Below are 20,628 nucleotides of genomic sequence, written 5' to 3'. Positions count from 1 at the left end.
TGGCTTATATAACCTGATGACTGGACATGCTGCTGGGTACATGGCACAGCGACACAGATGTCAAGTTCAGCATGTCTCTGACGACCCACCACTATTCAATATACATTGAGTGGAGTGGACAGCAATTGATTCAGTGAGATTGATTATTCAGCTACACTGGTTATAAACAAATCCAGTCATTCTAATAATATTTTCTCTTGGCTAAAGATTCCAAAAATCTATCTTGTCAGGCCCGCACAAATGTTTTGTGGGGCCTTGCCAAATGGGAAATAATATGGTCTTGAGTGAATTGGTTTTAGATTTTGCAGTGACAAGGACTTTAATATGTGCTTGTACTGTCTCTGCTATTATGTATTATGTATTATGTTTTTTTCTGTCAACACCCAAAATTATATTGTTGTTAAGCTTATACTAATGAAGTAGTTGTATGTCTAACTATGTTGTTGCTGGTTAATATTACAACTGGGAAAAATTACGGTGCTGCCATATTTCTGATTCCTTTTGTCATTCATGTCATGCTCTCATGTAACCCAAATTTTTGTTGGGACGCCAACAGTCTGCTCTTTCGAGCTGTTCACAAATAGACCAGCCCACTGTATACATATTTGCAAATGGGTCTGGGAAGTTATCAGTAATCATAAATACGTAAAATATATAAATATATAACATTGAAAACATACATATTGTATTTTAACTGTGACGTTTCCACAGACCATGCTGTGCACCCAGTGTCATTGGTTTATATGACGCCCAATATTGCACCGGCTGAGGTAGTATTTCTAGAAATAGAGGTCAAAAATTGAATATGCATGTGCAGCCTACACATACTATCAGTGTAGGTGTAACTGATTTATGTAACTTATGTAACAGTCTCGAGACATCTTGTGTTTTGCTTTTGGTCACTTTTGAGCTGTCTATTTTGAGGGAATGTGATCCTAAATGTCAACATTCCCCTGGTTGAGAGGACTAGTTAAAGAGATCCAGTTAGAAATGGGCAGTTTGTCAATGTAGCTAGGAGACCAAATAAAAATACCAGTGCTAGGTAAGGTTTATTTTGATATATAACAACAAGAAAAAGTCTAATGTAATTATTTGTTTTATTGATATTAAAGCCCCAACATTTAACATTTCAGCCAATAAAATGATAAATGTTTTTATTGTTTTTATTGTTTCTTGTTAATCTGTCACTTCTTCACAGACCCAACTCATAACTTAGCTACTTTGGCCTCATGTCTCTATGTTAAAGTTTAACTACTACAATGGAATTCTAGGCTAAAAAAAAAAAAGGTGATTGACAAGAGATATTTATCTTTTCTGCAATGACCAATGACTGTATATGCCCTGGTCTGAGATGAAATCTGTCTGCCAATTTTAAGACCAATATTGAACCACCTGTCCTTGTTGCAGAACCTCTATAGTATTATATTGGTCAGCTGTGTGGCTGAATTGTGGAAGACAAGAGTAGTGTACAAACTGTTAGAGTAGATAACTGTGAAAAGGCTCATATTACAGCATTAGATTGATATAGCGCCTAATTTAGATACAGCTTACTTTACACATTCTGCCTCAGCAGCCATAATAGAGACTTAACCTCCTCTAGATTTGTCTCCATGGAGCAAGACGAATGGACACAGTGGAGGTTTGATGAAGAATAGTTTACATGAAGAGCATGTCTACGTGCTCTATTTAGACTGTAATCTCTTCCTGTGTGAATGATAAGAAACTCGGCTCCAAATAACACATAATGCACAGTCTTCTGGCTGTGCAGACGTGCGAAACAACAGACTACAATCCAGTTTCACAACAAATAAATGACACTAATAAACTGTTTAGATCTTTGCCCTACAAAAACTCTCAAGTCCAATATGTGTGGGATAATGGGACATGGGAAAAGACACATTTTTATTAACTAAATAGTAATAATAATGTCACTTATTATTGATGCTTATCCAACATACAGTTTTCTATGAGAATTTTATGATCATATTTTATTTTGTTCAGATGTATACAACCCAAAATGAAGTCTCTTTTCTTTTCAAAACAAGGGCGGGATCAAACGCAATGTCTGCTGTAGATAATACTTTAAGGAATTTTAATTGGCTTAATAGGTCTACTTGAACTCGGACATCCCCTCAAATCACATAGGTCCAAATTATTCCACAGACAGAGGTTCTTTCACTAACATACGTCATCTCCTCCATTTATCCATGAGACACGAGTACAGCACTGAAGGACTTTGCTGGACCACAGCTTTGTCATGATGGAAGTGAAGGTGATTGTAAATGGACTTCCTCGAGTCATCTGTGGGCTTACAAAAGATACCACTTGCCAGGATGTGGTCATTGCTTTGGCTCAAGCTCTACGTAAGTTAATATATCAACATAACTGGATTGATAATTTTAATCTTAAACATTGCACTATGTAATGTTTTTGGTGTAGTGTCTGTCACCGTCTTGTCTGCTTGGAAATGTTACTTCACAGAATGTCTAGTATGACATTAAAACAAATAATAACTCCATGGAGACGAGCAGATGGCGTCACCATGACAGGTTACAGTTTAGTGTTTTTCAAGGTATTCTTGAGAACTTAAAATGCCTGTTATGAAATAAATATCAGAAAGATACACTTATAGCAAGTTACACAGTGCATGTTTAATTGCAAGTAATTGTATCCACACAGTTCCTTGGGCCAAGGATTTGCTGATGAGCTGAAGAGTCTAATGAAATATGATATAACAGCTGAGCAGATTATTTGTACCTTCCTTACATCTTAAAGGGGCCATATTATGCTATTTTCTGATCCATGTTATAATGTTGTTTCCTCATCACAAAACATACCTGGAGTAGTGTTTTGTTTCATTCACACATGTTCAACACACAAGCTCTGCATATTTAAGCCGTGTTCTTCTCTCAAACAAAAAAACACCTTGTGATGTCATGTGGTAATACAGGATGTGCTCCAGTGTGTTTTTAAACTCCATACACCCTCACTAGAATCATTTAGGTTATTTCATCCCTAGAATTGCCAATCTTTACTGAACTAAAGGTAAAAGATAGCTGTTAACTTGAAACCTACCACTTCATGACATCACAAGGTCAAGGTGGAACAAAGCATTTTGAGCTTTGGAGATGTTGACAGAGTAATAATAAAGGGTTACTCAAACGTGTGAATGAAATGAAACACAAATCCTGGTATGTTTTTGATGAGGTAACATTATAACATGCTTTAAAGCTCACAAGAATCAATTTTAAGCAATATCGGACCTTCAAAGGACCTATTATGTAAATTGTTCTATCTAGCCTATAGACTTATAGACTTTCAGACTTATAGTTTAACTAATTCATGTATGTTTGAGTTATCTGATATTGTTGATATTGTAACAGTTCGAGTTTGGATCAGGTTAGAAACGGGTAGTTTGTCCATGTAGGTAGAAGACCAAATAAAAATACCAGTGCTAGGTAAGGTTTATTTTGATATATAACAACAAGAAATAGTAAAATATAATTATTAGTTTTATTAATATTAAAACCCCATATTGCAGTATTTCAGCCAATAAAATGATAAAATGTTTTTATTGATCAAAGTTACCTTGAAAAACATGCATCTTTACTTAGAGCAAACTCACTTCTTCACAGACCCGTCATAACTAATTTTGCTGGCACACCACCTGTATGTTTTTATGGAGACCTACGTATAAAGTAAAAAAAATGACACATATATAACCACTAATATTATGCTTTACAATGCCCCCTTTAACACATTTCACACATGTTTTTTTTCTAGGTCAGCCAGGACGCTACACATTACGAGAGAAGTTCAAAGATTTTGAACGGTGCATGACTCCGAGCGAGCATGTTTTGGAGACACTGGAGAGGTATGGAGAGCTGGCTCGAGACGTCCAGCTAACTCTGATCCACAACGGACCAGCGGGCTGTGATCCAACGTGCCATAGCAAAATGGGAAAGTACCAACCATTCCCTCCACTTAGAAGGAAAGACCCTGGCACTAGACTCCGACGGGGAAGCAGTTCTCTGAGTCTGCACCGACAAAGTTTACCTCCACTGGATGAAAAGAAAGTTGAGGATGTTAAAAGACCTAAAAGAAAATCACTAACCATCATGGAGGAGGCTTGGGAATGGCTGGAGAACCTTGGCAAGGGGAAAGTGTACAGGACATCAAGTAAAAAAGATATTTGTAAGAAAAGTGATAAAATGAACCGGACATCTTTAGAGGTTACCTTATCAATTTGCAAAGATGGTACAGGACGGAACAGCAAGGCCAAAGTCAAGAATGACAAAGTTAGAGCAGACTTGGACAATCAAACATCTTGCTGCATAAAGACTCAACCCAAAGCAACGGCAACAGCAACAGCGTGCAGGTACTCAGAAACTACAATGCAAGAGCTGACGAGTATGGTGATAGAGGATGAGAAAATTAGACTAATTGAAAACATATTAGGTCAAAAAAGCAGTTTGGAAGACCTTAAAATTCAAATAGCAAATGTGGACAGGCAGATTTTTGATTTAGAGGAACACCAAAGACTGAGAAAAACTGAGGAGGACGCTAAGCAGAGGGCTACAGAAGACGAACTGGAGCAAATTCTGTTTTGGGAGAATGAACTTAAAGCAGAAGTAGGCCATGAGAAAGATTTGCAAACACAGTTCTTGGAAATCAAAGAGAGAGTGATGGAGTGCAAGGCAAAAATACAGACAACAAATTTTGACACTCGACTAAGTCCAAAAACAAGTTGTGTAAATGATATAGGATCTGCAAAGGAGCTAAATAATGTTGGAGGTGTGTGTGGTCATGTGGCTCCAAACAAGAAGTCCCAGTGCGGAGAAGAAGGCGGCCCCCTTCACGCTCTGGTTGCTCCGTCTCAGATAAAGGAGAGGAGGCTCACAGGGCCCACAGAGCTGAGGGAGTGGTGGAAACACTGGTCACAAGCACAAAATACTCAAAATAAGATCATTCACCGATCAGAGCTCACTATCTATCTGCGTAGTACCAAAGTGTAATAAACAGTGAGGCAGCAAAAGGACTTTTTTATAACCTGGTAGTAATAATCCATGCACTTGTTTCTGTCAGAGTTTATTCTATGATCCAAACATTTCCTTTTTTTTTTAGAAACCTTATGAAGGAGGGACACAAGACCATTTGTTGTGACTTTGGGCAAGACACTTCTCTCACATAGCTTATGTATGAGTGTGACCTGTAAGTGGTTCATTAGTCATTGGAGGGCCTCATGTCAGTCCCAGGGCAGCTGTGACATATCTTACCATTACCGTGGGAGGGATGAAGAAATATTAACTGAAGTGTAGCACCGTAAGAGCTTTGTCAAGCTTGTAAAGCTCAGCCAAAGTAAGACATTGTTATTGAGTGGAATCTGATGTGTATTATACATTCAACACATTAATAAATGCTATGGAATGAGATTTTTATTTTAATTTATTAGTTTTGATAGAGATTTTTGTCATTTTGTGTGGTACATACTAGCCTCTTCTTATACAATGAAAAAGTTCCCAAAGTATCATTCTGGATCAATTTAATGTTCTTCATCAAGAACACACTTTTAAAATTGAGAGACATTTATGTGCTGGCATCCACACACATTTAACTCACACAGGGTCACTTTGGACCATCCTTTCCAGACTTGCATTGAGTGCCCTCACCTATAAGCACAAGAGGTGACAGCACTCACCACAGTGATGTCCCATCAGTAGGTTTGAAATGAGCGCCCACATAGGTTAAATTCACTTAAGCGCATTCAAACATTTAAATATGATTATTTCGCTCATTCTAATTTCTATATTATGTGGGCACTTTCGACTCTTTTCACAAATTGTTGTTTACGCTGTATTGTTTTTGGACAAATGTCACATAGCAAATGGAGAGAGAATAAGCCCTCCTTTTCTTTTTTTTTATTAATTAATTAAAATAGTAATATTGCTTTCTGATGACAATAGAAAACTGGAAGACTGCAAGAACCACCTCTCACCTGATTGTTTTAAAGGCTTGCTCTCCAGGCTATAACTTATTGATTTTGTAGGCTATTTTATTTGTATGTGTTCAAAAAGATACAAGCCAAAATGATTTTCATAAAATTTTAATTATTTCATTCAAGACCATTAACAAAAGTACATTTGAACCAGTGTGTGGTTCAACAGAAATCCGGTGTCTAAAATCAAATCTGTAAATGAACGTGCAGAGGCACATAGGCTATAGCTCTCCAGCCTCATCTTCCACAACCTGAAAGAATCCTATTCAGCTTTTGATTTTATTGTTCATCTGTCCCCTTTGTTCCATTGAAACTTTGTTGCTTTGTTATCTTAAAGTTTCACTAAGAAAAAGCACACATTACATACAGTATATTTCAACCCACAGGTTCAGGATGCATATCGGTTTTATTTCTACTAGAAAAAAAGCCAACCGACGATTGTTCAATATTTTTGTGGATGGCTGAAAACATAAGATACATCTAATTTGTTTTTTGTTTTTTTTTGTTTTTTACTGTTTTGCTTTAGGCACCTTAATCTTATTCAATTCAATATTAGCAAATTGAATTTTAACAACAAAAAAAAAAAAGGGAAAAAAAATATGTGCAAGAAAAAAGAAAAACAAGAAAATAAATTGTATAAAAGAACTGTAGATATAAGATGCCACAAGGAATTCTGCACCTGGGGAAATTGCTTCAAGTGGAGCATGTCAATACCAAAGCGGTATCCAAGGCTCCTGATTGGTACAAGTAAATCCTATCTGAACTACTTAGACATCCACATACGTCACTCACACCATGCTTCCACTCCAGCTCTTAAGTAAAGCATTTTAAAAACTGCTCAAAAAAACGAGCAGAGAAGAGTCTTCAGTTTAAGCTCGCACATATGAGTCCTCCTTATGGAAGGAAATTTTGCTTTATGCGTCTTGTAGGAAAGCATACAGTAGCGGAAACCAGAGTTCCCATGGATAAAGGCGCAAAACTAAATGTGGGAGGAAAAAACGAAGCAGAGACATGCTAACAGTCTCACTTAAGCAGACTACTGGACAAGAACAGGTGCAGAATTCCAGACGAGCAGAGTCTTCGACAGGACATGGACAGTCACACAATCACCACTCGATTTCCATCATACACTATATCATTTGGACACGTCACACACGCACAGAGATCTCACATACTGCAGAACTCCGGTTAGCTACGTCAAACATGGAAATGAGAGAGATTCCCTTTCAGATTATCAGTTACACATGCCAAATATGCTTGAGTATGTGCATGGAGCCAATCAAGATTTCCCTTAGCCCCTGGAGCACACCAGCACGTCCTCACGAGGCAGGGCAGGTTTGTATTGCTCAGTCAATCACACCGGGCTGACGGGTCTTCCTCTCCACACTGAAGCCCTGAAAAAACAGCAAGGCCACAGCTCAAAATGGGATCAGATTTAAAAAAAAAAAACTAAACTTTTATTAATGTGCTGACAAGACAGCATCAGTACCAGTGTATGCAATGCAATTAACAGTGTATTTTCATCCAGAAAATATAGAGGTTACCTTTGAATTGTCTGGACCACGAGGTTGCCTGATGATAACCAGACGGGGGGCACTGGCATCATCCAGAGTGATGCTTTTAAGCCTGTTCACCAGGCGGTCGGGACGAGGGGCCACAACCTGTTTAGGTCCTTCACTGAAATGGATATACATTTTATAATATCAATAACATTAATAGTGTTGTAAATAAATGTACATTCAAAGTTAAAGTCTGATTTCTGCTAAGCTCACCTAATTCTGCGGACATTGCAGGCACTACATTTTCCTGTGCGTTGATTGAGAACAACTGAGAATTCCACCTCGTCCCCTGTCTGGAGCTCCAGACCGTCCTGCACCTCTTTAACGTGAAAAAACAGTTTCTTGCTATCTCCCACTTCATAGGTGATAAACCCAAACTGAAAAGTCAAAATCAAAAAGATTTAATGAAACTGTATTTAGACTACATTAACAATAAAGCAGTTCAAACCTATTCCTACCAGGTCTTTGACAGACTCCACGGTGGCTCTTCTCTGAGGGACAATGTTGCAGCCCATTTTCTGCCCAGTCTGTGGGATAGTGCAAACCTGGAATTTCACCGACTCTCCTTTTTGCAGACAGTCTGACTTGTTGGACATGCCCATAATTCCAAATGGATAGTTCTGGCCTTTATTTGCACCTAAGATGTAAAATATAATTACATGGTTAAAAAAAGAAATCACAGTTTAGTCATTTAGTATTTGTAATACAAACCTTCTTCTGTGATTTCAATAAGTCCCTGATAATCATTTTGGGAGGGGTCTACACTGCGCAATGGACGGACAACTTTGCCCACCATGACAGTTGTAGTTATATCATCACCAAAACTGTTCACTAAAAACAAAATGCAGATTGTTAAAGATTACTGCTAATGGTATAAAGGATCTGATGGATGAGATTTATTCATTTTAAATAAGATCCAATGGCTTAAAGCAATCATTTCTGATGTTCTTCTGGTTTTTGATAAAAAATAAAGGAAACCACTAATCTTTTTTTTTTTTTTTTTTACCATTTTAATATTTTTCCTCACAATTACACTGTTATTTACATGCACCAATATAAATGTGTACCTTACCTGGAGTCACCTTCGTAACCTTCTCAGCACTAACTTTATTTCCTTTTCCTTTAGACATTGTGTATTCAACTGTGTCACCCAAATCCAGGTTATCTACATCTCCACACATCTCACTACAAACAAGCAAATATATTAGTTTTTCCAATATCCTACCACAGTCAGCTAAATAATATGTGAAGAACACAGATGGACCTATAATGAAAGAAGATCTCCTGGTCATGATTTGCAGTCTCAATAAAGCCAAAGTTGTCCTTCAGCGTAGCCACAAAACCATGCAGTCTTTTGGCATTAGAGCTGTTTCGGTTCAAAACTCTGATGGACACTGCACTCTGCTGGCCAGTCCTCTTTACTTCACTGATGGAAAACTCCACCTAAACCAGACATCAGAAGATTAGCACAATTAAGACAGATACATCTTATGCAAAAAATAAATATAACCTAAAAAGTAGTATTCAGCCATTGCTGGTCTTTACCTTATCTCCAACCTGTGGGGATGATGTTCCCTCCAGGTCCTTGGCATAGTATGGGATGGTCAGTTTCACTCCACAGTCTTCATATGCAATCACTCCCTCATCAGTTTCCTAATAGTTACAAAAATATAGAGCAGATCACAACCATGCAATAAATTAGAACTAGAGAACTCCGCAAGTTTAAAACAACCAACAGTTCCACTCTGGATTCAAATGGATGTGAGGAGAAGAAAATACCATATGGAGTTATTCATGATACAAGCATATTAGTTGAGGCTCTACTACATATATGCATTTCTCATGATTAGCATTAGCAAAGTCTACTGCAGAACCTCTTAGCGTTTAGCAGGGCAGCATAATTCCCAAGTTTAACTGAAAAAATGGGCATGAATTACTGGTAATCAGAAATGCATCGAAAAGCCAAAATGAGTATACACATTATAATACTGTCTTACAGATTTAAGTGAAAGCTTTCAGAGCTGCGAAAGGTTGTAAAATAAACAAAGCTTGCCCTTCCATAACACATTCAGAGGCAAAACTTTTTATAAATGTTCATATCATCATCATCCTGTCATCCATTTAAAAAGGACAGTTTAGTTTTGATGGCCTGTCTCTTCAGTTAAATGCTGTAGAGTGCAGATAAACTTTACACAAAGACTATGGCTCAATTGTGATGATTATTTGGGAGATGGTAATTTGCTTTTAAATTACAAAACAGCAGTCAGTTACTACCTATACGAAAGATTCAAAGTCCAGCGGACATTCCTCTGTGCCTGTCTACTTCCTCGCATGAAATTGATAATTGCCATCTTGCCAGGCTCAGTGGAGGAGGCCTTAATACCTCAGGCCTGGAATATCCTTTCGTGCTTTTTAAGACCCTGGACAAAATTGTGCAGCCCTACTGACCAATTAGTGACCAATGCATTCTTGGATTTGACAGTCAGTTGTTGATAGAAAAAAAAAATCTGTTTAGTTGTTGTTGTTCACACCAACCTTTTCAACAGGTTTGACCTTGAAAAACAAAAAATAGAATGTTAAAAACTTTTTAAAAACCCTTTTGCATGTAAATGTTAGCAGGCGATAGCTGATGTGGCTAATCTTTTTTGTGGATCATGCACACAACAAATCCTACCTTGTCTTTTTTCTAATGAAATACAGGAGATAATCAGGATGAGGGTTGAAAAAGAAAAAAAGGAAAATTAGAACTAAACAAAGTCAAAGTAGATGGTTGAAAAGGCTAAAAAAGAAAAACGAATATTTGACTAAATGAGGAAAGAGGACAAATGCGGTGTTCTAGTCAGAGGTGTTCATACTTTTGGGTCTTTGCCCTTAGTGGGGCTTCCGTTCTTGGCTGCAGAGACCACCTCTCGCTCAATGACTCCGACGAAGCGCTGCTCCGACTGGGTGTGGAAGGACACAGTGCCTTTAGGCAGCTTCTTTATGCGCACTGCGTGGTTCCTCTGAGCTGACAGCATATCCTGAACACAACAATTGGCTCCAAGTTAATATTCAACTTAAGGACATGATCTATGCTCTGAAGAGCTTCCAAAAAAAAAAAAAAAAAAAAAAAAATCATAAATGATTCATAAAAGTATCAATCAAATAACAGAGTGAGTTGGCTTTTATAATGGACTTGTTCCCACCCAAAAAAAACAAACAAAACAAACAAACACATAGTCCTACTTACAGGCACAACAGTGAACTCGACTTCATCTGAGATGTGCAATGGGGCTTCCTCTAAAACCTCACTAAAGTGGAAGAACATTCTGGCATCCCGATCCACACATTTAATAAAACCAAAACCATCTCGAATGGCTGCAATCACACCCTACAACAATAAACCAAGAGATGGTCAAGGTCCGTCCTATTTGTCTGTACACAATGCCTTCTTTTGTAACACTTACCATTTCCCGTGTCTCCTTAGTGAAGTTGAAAGTATCTGGCAGAATGTCAATGTTGGTGGCTCGCTCTAGCTTGTCTCTGCGGTCAGTGGAAATGTTGAACTGGATGTGGTCTCCCTCCAGAAGGGTCACTTTGGACTTGGTGTCTTTCTCTCCAAAGGGCAGCTCCTTGTCCGTGTACCCGATGCGTGCAGTGATACGGCCTGGGAGAGGGTCATTCTGTAGGAAGACATTTGGCTTTTAAACAGTATACTCAACATTAGTCAGTAGCAAGGCACATCAACATTGTGAAATGTTAACACTGCCATAGTTTAACACAAGCCAAAACATACATTGACTTAAGATGGATAAAATGTAGTATTTCATGAAGTTTTTTTCTCTTTGTAATTATGTATCTTTCAACTCCTGTAGAATTTTTAAGCAACTGTACACTTCAGAACACTTATGTGCTACTCCCCCACCTCTGTCATTCATCTGAAAGTAATACTTGCCTGGTTTTTAGTTGGGACCTTGGGGATGACCTTGGTAACAGTTCCTTCAAACTGTTCAATGCTGATATCTTCAAAGATTACTGTCCCTTGGGGGAGCAGTCTCACATCTGTAGCCACCTCCTTTCCCTGGAAACAGATTAAGTCTAATTTTGAGTCCGCAGCGAGGTATGTCCAGAGAATTTTAAAATTGTATGGGAGAAAAAGGACAAACGTTTCGGTCTTTGATGGTAAATTCCACATCATCTCCAGCCTGTAGAGCCTCCAGGTCTCCTTTAAACTCACTGTAGTGGAAGAAAATCTCCTTCACAACATCAGCTCTTTCAATAAATCCAAAGGCCTCCTGAAATAACAAATAGGAAGGCTCAGTGCTGGTTATACGAAGGCCAAGAGGAATCACAAAACTGATTGTGGCACAAAGTTTAAAGACCACAGACATTATACATTTTGCAAAAAATATTTATCTCAAGACTTGTAAGACCACTAAAAAAGCATCACATGCGCAAACGTGGTGTCCAGAAAGGAACCTTTACAGTCATTATACTGATTATGAAAAATTAGAAAATAGCACACAATCTAATTGGCTGTTGCCAAAGTTGATTGGAAGTGACAACTGTAAAAATCCAACATGCTGGATAGTTGCACTAATGCCACAGAGATAAGGACTGCCACAACTCTGACCACACAATAGGCAATCAAGGTAAATATTCCCTTGTGTCCCCAGTCTAACAGTTGGTTATGACTTCATTTGTCATTCTCAATTTCCCTTACCTTTGTTGCACACACCACACCTTGGCACCTCATTTGTTTCTTCTTTACAAGTTGAATGTTGCGAGCACTCACTGCACCAGTACTGTAATACAGAAGATTTTTAAACTAAAGTTACGAATGTAATGTATGCCGTTCTGTAAATCCTGGATGACCGCTAGAGGGTGCGGCTGAAGGCACTAAGTAATTCCCCCTTTGGCGGTCAGTAGAGATGACATGAAACTGAATTTCGAAAGAAAGGCCTAAAATGAGTAGGACTCACAGTTTGTTGGTCTCCATGTAAAAGCTGACTTTGTCGCCTGAGTCCAGATGGATGTTGCCCTCCACATCATCAGGAGTGTAGGTCAGATAAAATACTTCCTGTGAAAATAGTGCAGCATAAAACACAGTTGCTTATATAGCCAATTAAAATTATTCCAAAACATTAGTATAACACTTTAAAATAAAAAAGCTTAATTGTCAGATAAAACTGAAACAAGAAATAAAGCAATCCAATATCAGCTTCAGAATAGATCTGGACTTTTTACTTACTCCATTTCGTTCATAGCAAACACTGCCGGTGGGGACCTGGCCCGGAGCAGACTTCCCATCCAGGTAGGCAGGAATGGCAGAGACAACCTAGGTCCAACGAAAACAAAATTAGACAATTATTTTTCTGCAAAACTAAAGAATTCATACCACATCATCACAAATTATGTAAATTCCATAAGGGTGATGAACTCTAGACAGAACATTTACTACTATTACAAGCATTACTATGGGGGTATAGCTAACATTACATTTATCTGGCTAGAATAATATCCACACAAGGCAAGCTCATTACAGGTTACAGTGAGTATTACAGAGAGTTAACTTTTATTTACAAACACTATTTAAAAGCAAAGGTATGGGAGTAGCAAACTTTATAAAACAATGACAAACATGTAGGTTACATTGACAGACAAAGGACACAACCAAAAAGAAAATGGTATTCCTTAACTGGATGAATATAACCATGCAGCATAGTTAAGGCATAGGCGTGCAGGTCTGGCCCCACCTGGCCCGAGATCCGCTCCTCTGGCAGCACCTCTGGCTTTATCTTAAGCAGCTTCACTGCTATGGGCTTGCCAGTGCGCCTGTCAGAGGACACCTCAAACTCCACATCATCTGCGTGCACACAAACACATAGGACACCATGAGTGACACGCTCTACACAGCATTCATTTGATACATCTGAATATTTTGAGAAATGAAGCAGTGTGACTTGTCACCTCCGACTTTGAGCTCCTGCAAATTGCCATTGTACTGGGAGCAGTGGAAGAAGAGTCGGGCCTGACGCTCTGAACACTGGATGAAGCCATAGGATGTGAGGAGCTTCTCCACCACCCCTGTCTCCCTGATGCCTGGCCCACTCCCATTGGCATAGGATGTATGGCCATTATTATGGAGCATGTTGGGATCAAAACTCATCTGGAGAAGACAAATAAAAGTATTACAATCACAACATCAAAAGGTATTGTCAAGTACGCAACAAAAAAATTTAACATGCAAACATGGCATATCAAAGTGGATGAGGGAGTATAGAGTACTGCAACACCAAGTATGCAGGTATAATCTACATTACTGCATTTTATTTAGTGGCTCCTGTGTAAACCAGTGCTCATTCAAATAAGGCTGACAATTAGGCATAAGCAAAGAAGGCTATTTTCTGTATCTAATGGTTAGTGTCATATACAAAGTGAGAGTTATTTACATATTCAGGTTACATGCAGGGCTGAACACAAAAGTATGATTAATTGCTAGCCAGAGAACACGCCTTTTTGACAAACCAAATCTTTGATCACCGGTTATCTGAGCCACACCTCCTTTTAGTCATTTAAACCACAAACCATGCGGCTAGCCACAGCAGTGTCCTGTGTGGCGCTACTGTACGGCCCCTTACTGATCTCTGATAGAGGGGGGTCCGCTTGTGTTTTTTGCTTCCAGGGTGTGGATGGCATGATACAGAGGAGGAGCGAGGGATGGGCACAGGAGCAGTGGACGAATGGGCAGGTCGGGGTTCAGACGAGCCCCGCTCCATTTTAGGCACAGAGGACATGACTCGGCCGTGCTGTGGGGAGGAGGGACAGCTTTCAAACAGTAGGCTAAAAAGGAGGTCAGTCTTGTGGACTGCTTCCAAATACATCTGTAAATGCTTCATGTAGTCAGGACTGGGCCTGTGTGATCAGTACGAGACACTTCCTCGCTTATGACACAAAAACCAAAGCCTATGCTATCAAAACAATCCCTCACCATCACATACATCTGACCTGTCAAACACAGAGCCAGCTTGAAAAAAGGTCTGTACTATTGGAGAGCCAAAGTGACTTAAAGCACATGGGTATTCTTGACACCTCCCCTCAGAAACATGGCTTCAGAACTTCAAAAACAGTTGTAGTAGAGCTCTGAACAGACTTATAAAAGGCACATTTAGAGCAGAGCACCATCTCTCCAGAGAGCAGAAAGAACAACTGTTACTGTGTAAGCCAACTTGACCATTAACAGCAACAGAAAAACTAATAGTGGAAATTCAGAAGATGCAGATGAAAGGACATCTACAGTGGACAGAGTCAGATGAATGTGGGTAAATGTGGGTAATGAGAAGGGTCCCAAAGAAGCCTCATTTTGCACCGCTAAGGCATTTATGGGTGACAGAACTGCTCTAATTAAATGTGTTCCAGCGGATTTCATTGGTCTTTGTTTTTGGCAAATTTGATGAAATTTAAGTCAATGTGTTGGACATGTGTAAGCAAATTAGCCTCAGGTGATACACGGATGGGCCGAGGCTAGTTTCGGGAGCCCCACATGGATGAAAGGTTAGGCCATTCACAGCAGAGATGCAGGGCGGGTTGGTGGATGGGTGTGTGATGGCAGGGTCGGGTTGGGGTCGTAGAAGAAGAGGTGGGAAGGCGGACTTACAGATCGGCCATACGGCGAAAGGCTCAGTCCGACAGGGGAGGTGCTGCTCAGGTCAGCGCTAACGAACGCGGCGGGTGGCGACGCAGGCAAGGTAAACTCAACAAAGCCTTTCCAGGGGCTGCCCATATTGTCCCATACACTGGCCAGAGTACTCGCTGAACTGGATTACACTGTGGATTTTTCTTGATAATTCTAAAGGATTTTGTACATATGCACCCAAAGATACACCAGTGGACGTCTGCAAGGGCTAAGAGAGGAACAAACAGAACTCGTGAGGCACAGGCTGGGTACATGGTTTGTGCATATGACCAGTGGGTACGACAGACAGGACAGCTGAAAACATGAGCTCTGAAAGACTGCAAACTAATCAAATACAAGGACAGTCTTACCTCTAGTTCAGACTGTATGCGGAGCAGCTGCGGTACGAAGGTGGCAAGAATTCGAAAGCGTCAAAAGAAATGAGAGTAACGCCAGAATTACAGAATGACTGCAAGAGCGGTGGCTTTCAAGTTGCACAAGACTTAGAAAGTTATTAAAATCAACGCACGCTGCCACACTGAACATGGCAGAGTGCGAGTGTGGGTCCGGGTGAGGCGCAGGGTCTGAGTAAAGAATTCGCAAGAAGTCCATTTCTACCCAGACACTGCAGCGGTCTAGTGAAATTTGCAGGTCATTAGACATGCGTCATGTCAACACAGGTGTACCGCGTTGCTTTGGTCAAATACGCATCGCAGTTGTCGTGGTGTAACAGGCCATCAGCAAGTAACCCGCTCAAAATATGTGCCGAACCCACCCAGCAGTTAGTGTAAAACCAGTGTAATTCGCCCACAGAGCACTGCAGAGGAGGCAGGTGTAGCTGGCCTCCCTTGCACTGATGTGCTTTTGTAGTTACGCAGGTCTACGTTGATGCTGCCAGTTTGTCTGAAGTCTTAAAGCTGGTTTTAAATCATTCAGCTCAGTACTGGTGTCTTGACATAGACATGAACTGTGAGAGCCTTTTCATCACATCTTTTTAACATTTGAACAATATATAATTACATTAGGCGCATGTGAAGACATTTCTGTGGCAAACTTTCAAGACCCATAATTCATACGCAATCCGTGAAGTATTGCAATTCGCACCTCAACAGAAAATAACTTTAGATAAGGTGCACATCCTTAGGCCATACACAACATAGCAAATGGCACAGAGCTGTGCATACTTTTGATCCTTGAGTATAAACCAGCCATTAGCAGACCAGTTTAGTGATTCTGTTCCATTCATCCACATCGGGCCAATTAGTGACAGCTGTAGCAAATAAACAAATAAGGCTGCTACCAATTAACTGAAAACGCCTGCACTTTATTAGACCAAATGCGTCAAAGACCTCATCACTTTCCTCTAAAATGGTGCTGTGTGCAATGCTGAGAAGAGCTATGTGTAATCCAACAGTTGTCTAGGTCTGATCCATAACAAAAGACAAAGTTTAAATCTGTCAACTGGACAAATCGTTGTAGGACTAAAGATGTTTCGCTGCTCATCCAAGCCGCTTCTGCGCTTCAGGCAACCTACCGCTACCGCACTTCAGGCAACCGCTACTGCACTTCAGGCAATCGCAGGCATCTACACTGCACTTCAGTTGGATGAGCAGCAAAACGTCTTCACTCCAACAAGGATTTGTCCAATTGACAGACTGAAACTTCATCTTTTGCAATGCTGAGAAGAGGATAACTACACTACATGTTACATACACCATTGCAGCTGCTGGTGACCTCATATTACCATTCACTTTGACTTCTAAAATTTGCCAAGACTTTGCTATTGTCAAAACATTAAGATAAAAGAACCTTCATTTGTCTCACAATGGGAAAATTCCTGTTTAGAGGTCTAATATGGTTCAGATTCCATTTCAGGGATAAAAAGGCATCCATACTGCGATACTACTGTTCACCTGTTATTCCACTGGATTTGTACATAAACAAAACTGCGGCCTAGCCACTGCAGTAATTGTTCAAGTCATGTACAATTACATTGGATCATAAAAGATTTACAATATAAAAGCATTTTACAGAACTCAATAGACATTATTACAGTCTTGTTAGTTGAGAAGGCCTATAGCACAGTGGAGAGAAATAATGTAGCATGGCTTCATTCGTATACTGCTAAATCATTACCATTTTTAATTCTGCACATGCTTTAACAGATAGTTTATTATGGGATTTCTGACTCATAAAGGAAAATACAGCAAAGCTGTTTTGTGGAAACTTGGACCACTGAGTGTTTGAAAAATGACTCTACAAATAATAGTTTCAGACAACACTCCAAATACATAATTTAGCCTAGAACTGCCATAATCATAAAGCAATATGAAACACTACTCACCTTAAATGATTCGTGATTCCTTTATTGTTGACCACCTGGAGGAGTTCTTACAGATCTCTTCACACACACAGTTGAACACACACACTTGTTACAGGTTTCTGGCACAAGTCGTCAATGGTTGCATAAAGCCAAAAAGGAGAAGACGAGCTCAAAAAGGCTAAGGCAGGTGCAATAACACTGCTTTGAAAAAGGGCTTTTATAAAATGAAAACAGTGGGAGAATGAGAGGGATAAACAATTGGGGAACTACGGGGTAACTAGCAGGTAGCAGCCCCCTCCACACTCCGGTGGCGAGTCGGAGATGTGGTGAGGATGAGGAGGGCTAGGAGCAGCGTTGGGACGTGTGCTTTGTCAAAGCTGTTGAGTAGGCACAAACTTCTGGTTTCAGATCAGATTTCTTCTTGTCACAATACTGTAGAACGGATGCTTCTCTTCGTCGTGTTTCGATTGGATGGGTGGTCGTGCTTCTTTGGTCGTTTCAGGATTTGGTTGCTTCGTCACTTTGAACACTTGAAGTGATCCTTGGTGATCCCACGCGTGTCTTGGACTTTTTTTGCTTGTTGTTCTGGAGGTGATTCGTCAGTTTCTTTGTTTTGATCTGAACTTGAAGCAGTTGCGGATGGTACAAAAATTCTATTCCGTTTCACTTCATACTGCAGGGGAAGAAAAAAATATCCAACAAATCATCAGACAATCACTTTACAATTTAATAGTTTCAATCAGTAGAACTAATAAATAAGATTATCCCCCCCCCCCCCCCCGCCCCCATCCCATGTATTTTAAAAAAAGATTTCCTCAGAGGAGCCTGCATCCACCCCACAATGGGAGGCAGCTGACTGAACACACCAGGCAAAAGCTCTGGATCAACAAGTCACTTTAGGCTAGAGTTCAGTGATATTTATGGCACCATTTCTGACCAGAGCAGAGTTGATTTGCTCTCCCACAACAAAGTAGCCATTTGTTTTGTTTTATTCACTAGGTTCTATCAAGTTGTTAGATTTAATTGAAGAAATAATCCGATCCCTAGTAAATAAGTATGGAGGACTGACCCACATACAGTTTAAAAACAAGTGGGTTTAGTCAGTCAGGACACATGATATCTATTCTGCCATGTCTATGTTGCAATGACTGCAGGCACACACACACTTCCTGAATAGTTTACAAGTTGCAAAATGCTTAAATTACATGCCCAAAGCAAGAACCGACAATTTTAGGAGTCTTACGATTTTTTATTTTCAATGCCAAGTTTTAAGTTATTGCTCAGCTCCAAAAGAGTAAGCTATGAACTAGTAAAATGGGTTAAAGGTTGGTCCATGCAGAACAACTTGAGGCAGCCACGAGGACAGAGTCTTCTTAACTCCCCCCTTTTAACTCTATGACGCAGGTTGAAAAAACAGTCCACCCACTAAGCTTTCCCCAACGATTGGTCATTTGAACATTTTTAACATACTTTGAACTTCTATAGCAACTTTTCAGCCGAAGACACATTTTTATGAAGCGGACACTAGCTCCCCAAGAAACCACAGCTGATCCCGACAAACAACAGCCCCCACTGTCTGAACAGCATGTGACTGTCAAGCAATCCGCTTCCACTGCCTCAGCTGAACCAACAGTGAGGCCAGGGCCAAAAGCATGTAAAGGCATGAATGCATAAAGACAACTAAACAATATACAGAAGACATGGATTTGATCATACACGGTTATTAGTTCTACTAGGATGGATGATTATCTCCATTTCCAATCTTAGCTTCACGGACGAACTTTAAGCCCATGCCCCAGTGCCAGAGATCTTTCTGGACGTCATTTTTGTTCAGCATGTCAGCTGTGATAATTAAGTTCTAACGGGACATGTATGGTATTTATCCATTTACATTACTGTGCTAGCTTAGCAGATGCTCTTGTTTCATTAGAACGAAAGAGGCTACTAAACAAAGATTGACTTCGGCGTTTAGCAATTCTGTGTTGGTTAAAATAGCATCGTAAGCTTTTAACACTGATGTTACTAAAATGGGGGAAGAGCACTTCTAATGTCGCCCTATCAGTGGACGCCGTCCTTTGAGGTATTGTTTTGATCGTACTAAAGATTTTAACTGAAAAATAAATTTTAAGATAACAAAATCGGAATCAAATGAGGCTACAGATGTTGAGTTATCTTTTGGATAAGATGCCACTGCGTGTTTGCCTTGAACCAAGGTCAGTAAAGGCTCCGGCGTGCCCTCACTGTACAGACACGACGCTACTACGGGCTCAGCACGAGGACGGGACAACAAAGAACTGCGACACGTCGCCGCACTTTCCATTTGCAATTTCCCTGCGGCTGTATCAGTGAAAACTATAACAAAAACAGTGTTAAAGCCACGTCTTTAGCATTATGTCAACACACGTGCTTTGTGCATTTGTGTGAGAAGAGCTATGAGCTAGGCCGTCCACCATGCTAACAAGAGGCTACGGATTGCTAGCACGCCGCTGCCCTATGTGGAGATTTATGAGAAGGAAAGAAAAGCTGTCCCCACCCAGGCCTGAACTCTGCGTCTCACCAAACTCTTAACACCCATCACATTTCAAAGACATTCACGACATGAAATTAAGGCAGTTCATCCACATGTTCTGATTCAATTAAAACTAAAAGAATATTTGTAAATAAATTTATAAACTCACCCCAACAGCTTTCAGCACTGTCACCAGCGCCGCTAGAAGCAGCACGGCACATTACGTAGTGATTATGGAGGCTGCTAGCGCGAGATTTGCCAACACTAACCCAAACAAAGAGTGTGAACAGCCAAGAGAGTGCTATATCTATATGAACTGCAAGCTTCTGATTAGAAAAAAAGTATTCTAAAAGTCTTGATCCAAATTTTGGTTAACCCATGTTGCATTTGGGATACAAAAATATGACGACATTTTAAAAATAATCAATAAATAAAATGAATAAATAATAGGCCTTACAAAACGACACCTTTATTACTATGAGAACAAAACGCCCTTTAGTCTTCATTAATCTAGACAACGTGTGTTTGTCGCTAATACTTGTATAGTATGTATTTACAACGCCTACTGAACATAATTAAACAAATACA

The 20,628-nt window shown here is 39.9% G+C and overlaps 2 protein-coding genes across 5 annotated transcripts; one reads left to right on the top strand and one right to left on the bottom strand.

Annotated features, from left to right (window-relative positions):
- The first annotated feature begins 2,260 nt into the window (after positions 1 to 2,260).
- On the top strand, positions 2,261 to 6,561 carry rassf11 (Ras association domain family member 11). The gene is made up of 2 exons (XM_033968995.2): positions 2,261 to 2,363; positions 3,784 to 6,561. The coding sequence occupies exons 1-2, from the start codon at positions 2,261 to 2,263 to the stop codon at positions 5,013 to 5,015; spliced, it is 1,335 nt and encodes a 444-aa protein (XP_033824886.2). The 3' UTR covers positions 5,016 to 6,561.
- csde1 (cold shock domain containing E1, RNA-binding) lies at positions 6,088 to 20,347 on the bottom strand. 4 transcript variants are annotated; one of them, XM_033968987.2, is made up of 21 exons: positions 20,210 to 20,347; positions 17,553 to 18,204; positions 14,175 to 14,342; positions 13,504 to 13,702; positions 13,233 to 13,399; positions 12,785 to 12,871; positions 12,516 to 12,613; positions 12,257 to 12,338; positions 11,700 to 11,828; positions 11,489 to 11,614; positions 11,001 to 11,216; positions 10,784 to 10,924; positions 10,410 to 10,574; positions 9,100 to 9,207; positions 8,819 to 8,997; positions 8,627 to 8,739; positions 8,266 to 8,385; positions 8,013 to 8,191; positions 7,768 to 7,931; positions 7,540 to 7,672; positions 6,088 to 7,389 (listed from the first exon to the last, which is right to left on the bottom strand). In XM_033968987.2, the coding sequence occupies exons 3-21, from the start codon at positions 14,328 to 14,330 to the stop codon at positions 7,342 to 7,344; spliced, it is 2,610 nt and encodes an 869-aa protein (XP_033824878.1). In that variant the 5' UTR covers positions 14,331 to 14,342; positions 17,553 to 18,204; positions 20,210 to 20,347; the 3' UTR covers positions 6,088 to 7,341. The 4 variants fall into 4 exon arrangements, with proteins under 4 accessions (XP_033824878.1, XP_033824880.1, XP_033824882.1 ...); XM_033968989.2 differs by having other exon boundaries at positions 13,290 to 13,399; XM_033968991.2 differs by lacking the exon at positions 14,175 to 14,342.
- Between the last annotated feature and the right edge of the window lie 281 nt (positions 20,348 to 20,628).

This window comes from Periophthalmus magnuspinnatus, chromosome 7 (assembly GCF_009829125.3).
Source record: "Periophthalmus magnuspinnatus isolate fPerMag1 chromosome 7, fPerMag1.2.pri, whole genome shotgun sequence".
Classification (NCBI taxonomy): Eukaryota; Metazoa; Chordata; class Actinopteri; order Gobiiformes; family Gobiidae; genus Periophthalmus; species Periophthalmus magnuspinnatus.
The sequence above is the reverse complement of the archived record's forward strand: the minus strand, read 5'-3'. Positions and strand labels throughout refer to the sequence as shown.

What these genes read in the sequence shown, in the direction of transcription:
- rassf11 (XM_033968995.2), top strand. Translation starts at nt 2,261, where the DNA reads ATGGAAGTGAAGGTGATTGTAAATGGACTTCCTCGAGTCATCTGTGGG. An exon ending in TGCTTTGGCTCAAGCTCTAC is followed by an intron (nt 2,364 to 3,783) that starts GTAAGTTAATAT and finishes TTTTTTTTCTAG; the next exon opens with GTCAGCCAGGACGCTACACA.
- csde1 (XM_033968987.2), bottom strand. Translation starts at nt 14,330, where the DNA reads ATGTCCTCTGTGCCTAAAATGGAGCGGGGCTCGTCTGAACCCCGACCT. An exon ending in TCGAGTTCACTGTTGTGCCT is followed by an intron (nt 10,575 to 10,783) that starts GTAAGTAGGACT and finishes TGTTGTGTTCAG; the next exon opens with GATATGCTGTCAGCTCAGAG. An exon ending in GGTTACGAAGGTGACTCCAG is followed by an intron (nt 8,386 to 8,626) that starts GTAAGGTACACA and finishes TTTTGTTTTTAG; the next exon opens with TGAACAGTTTTGGTGATGAT.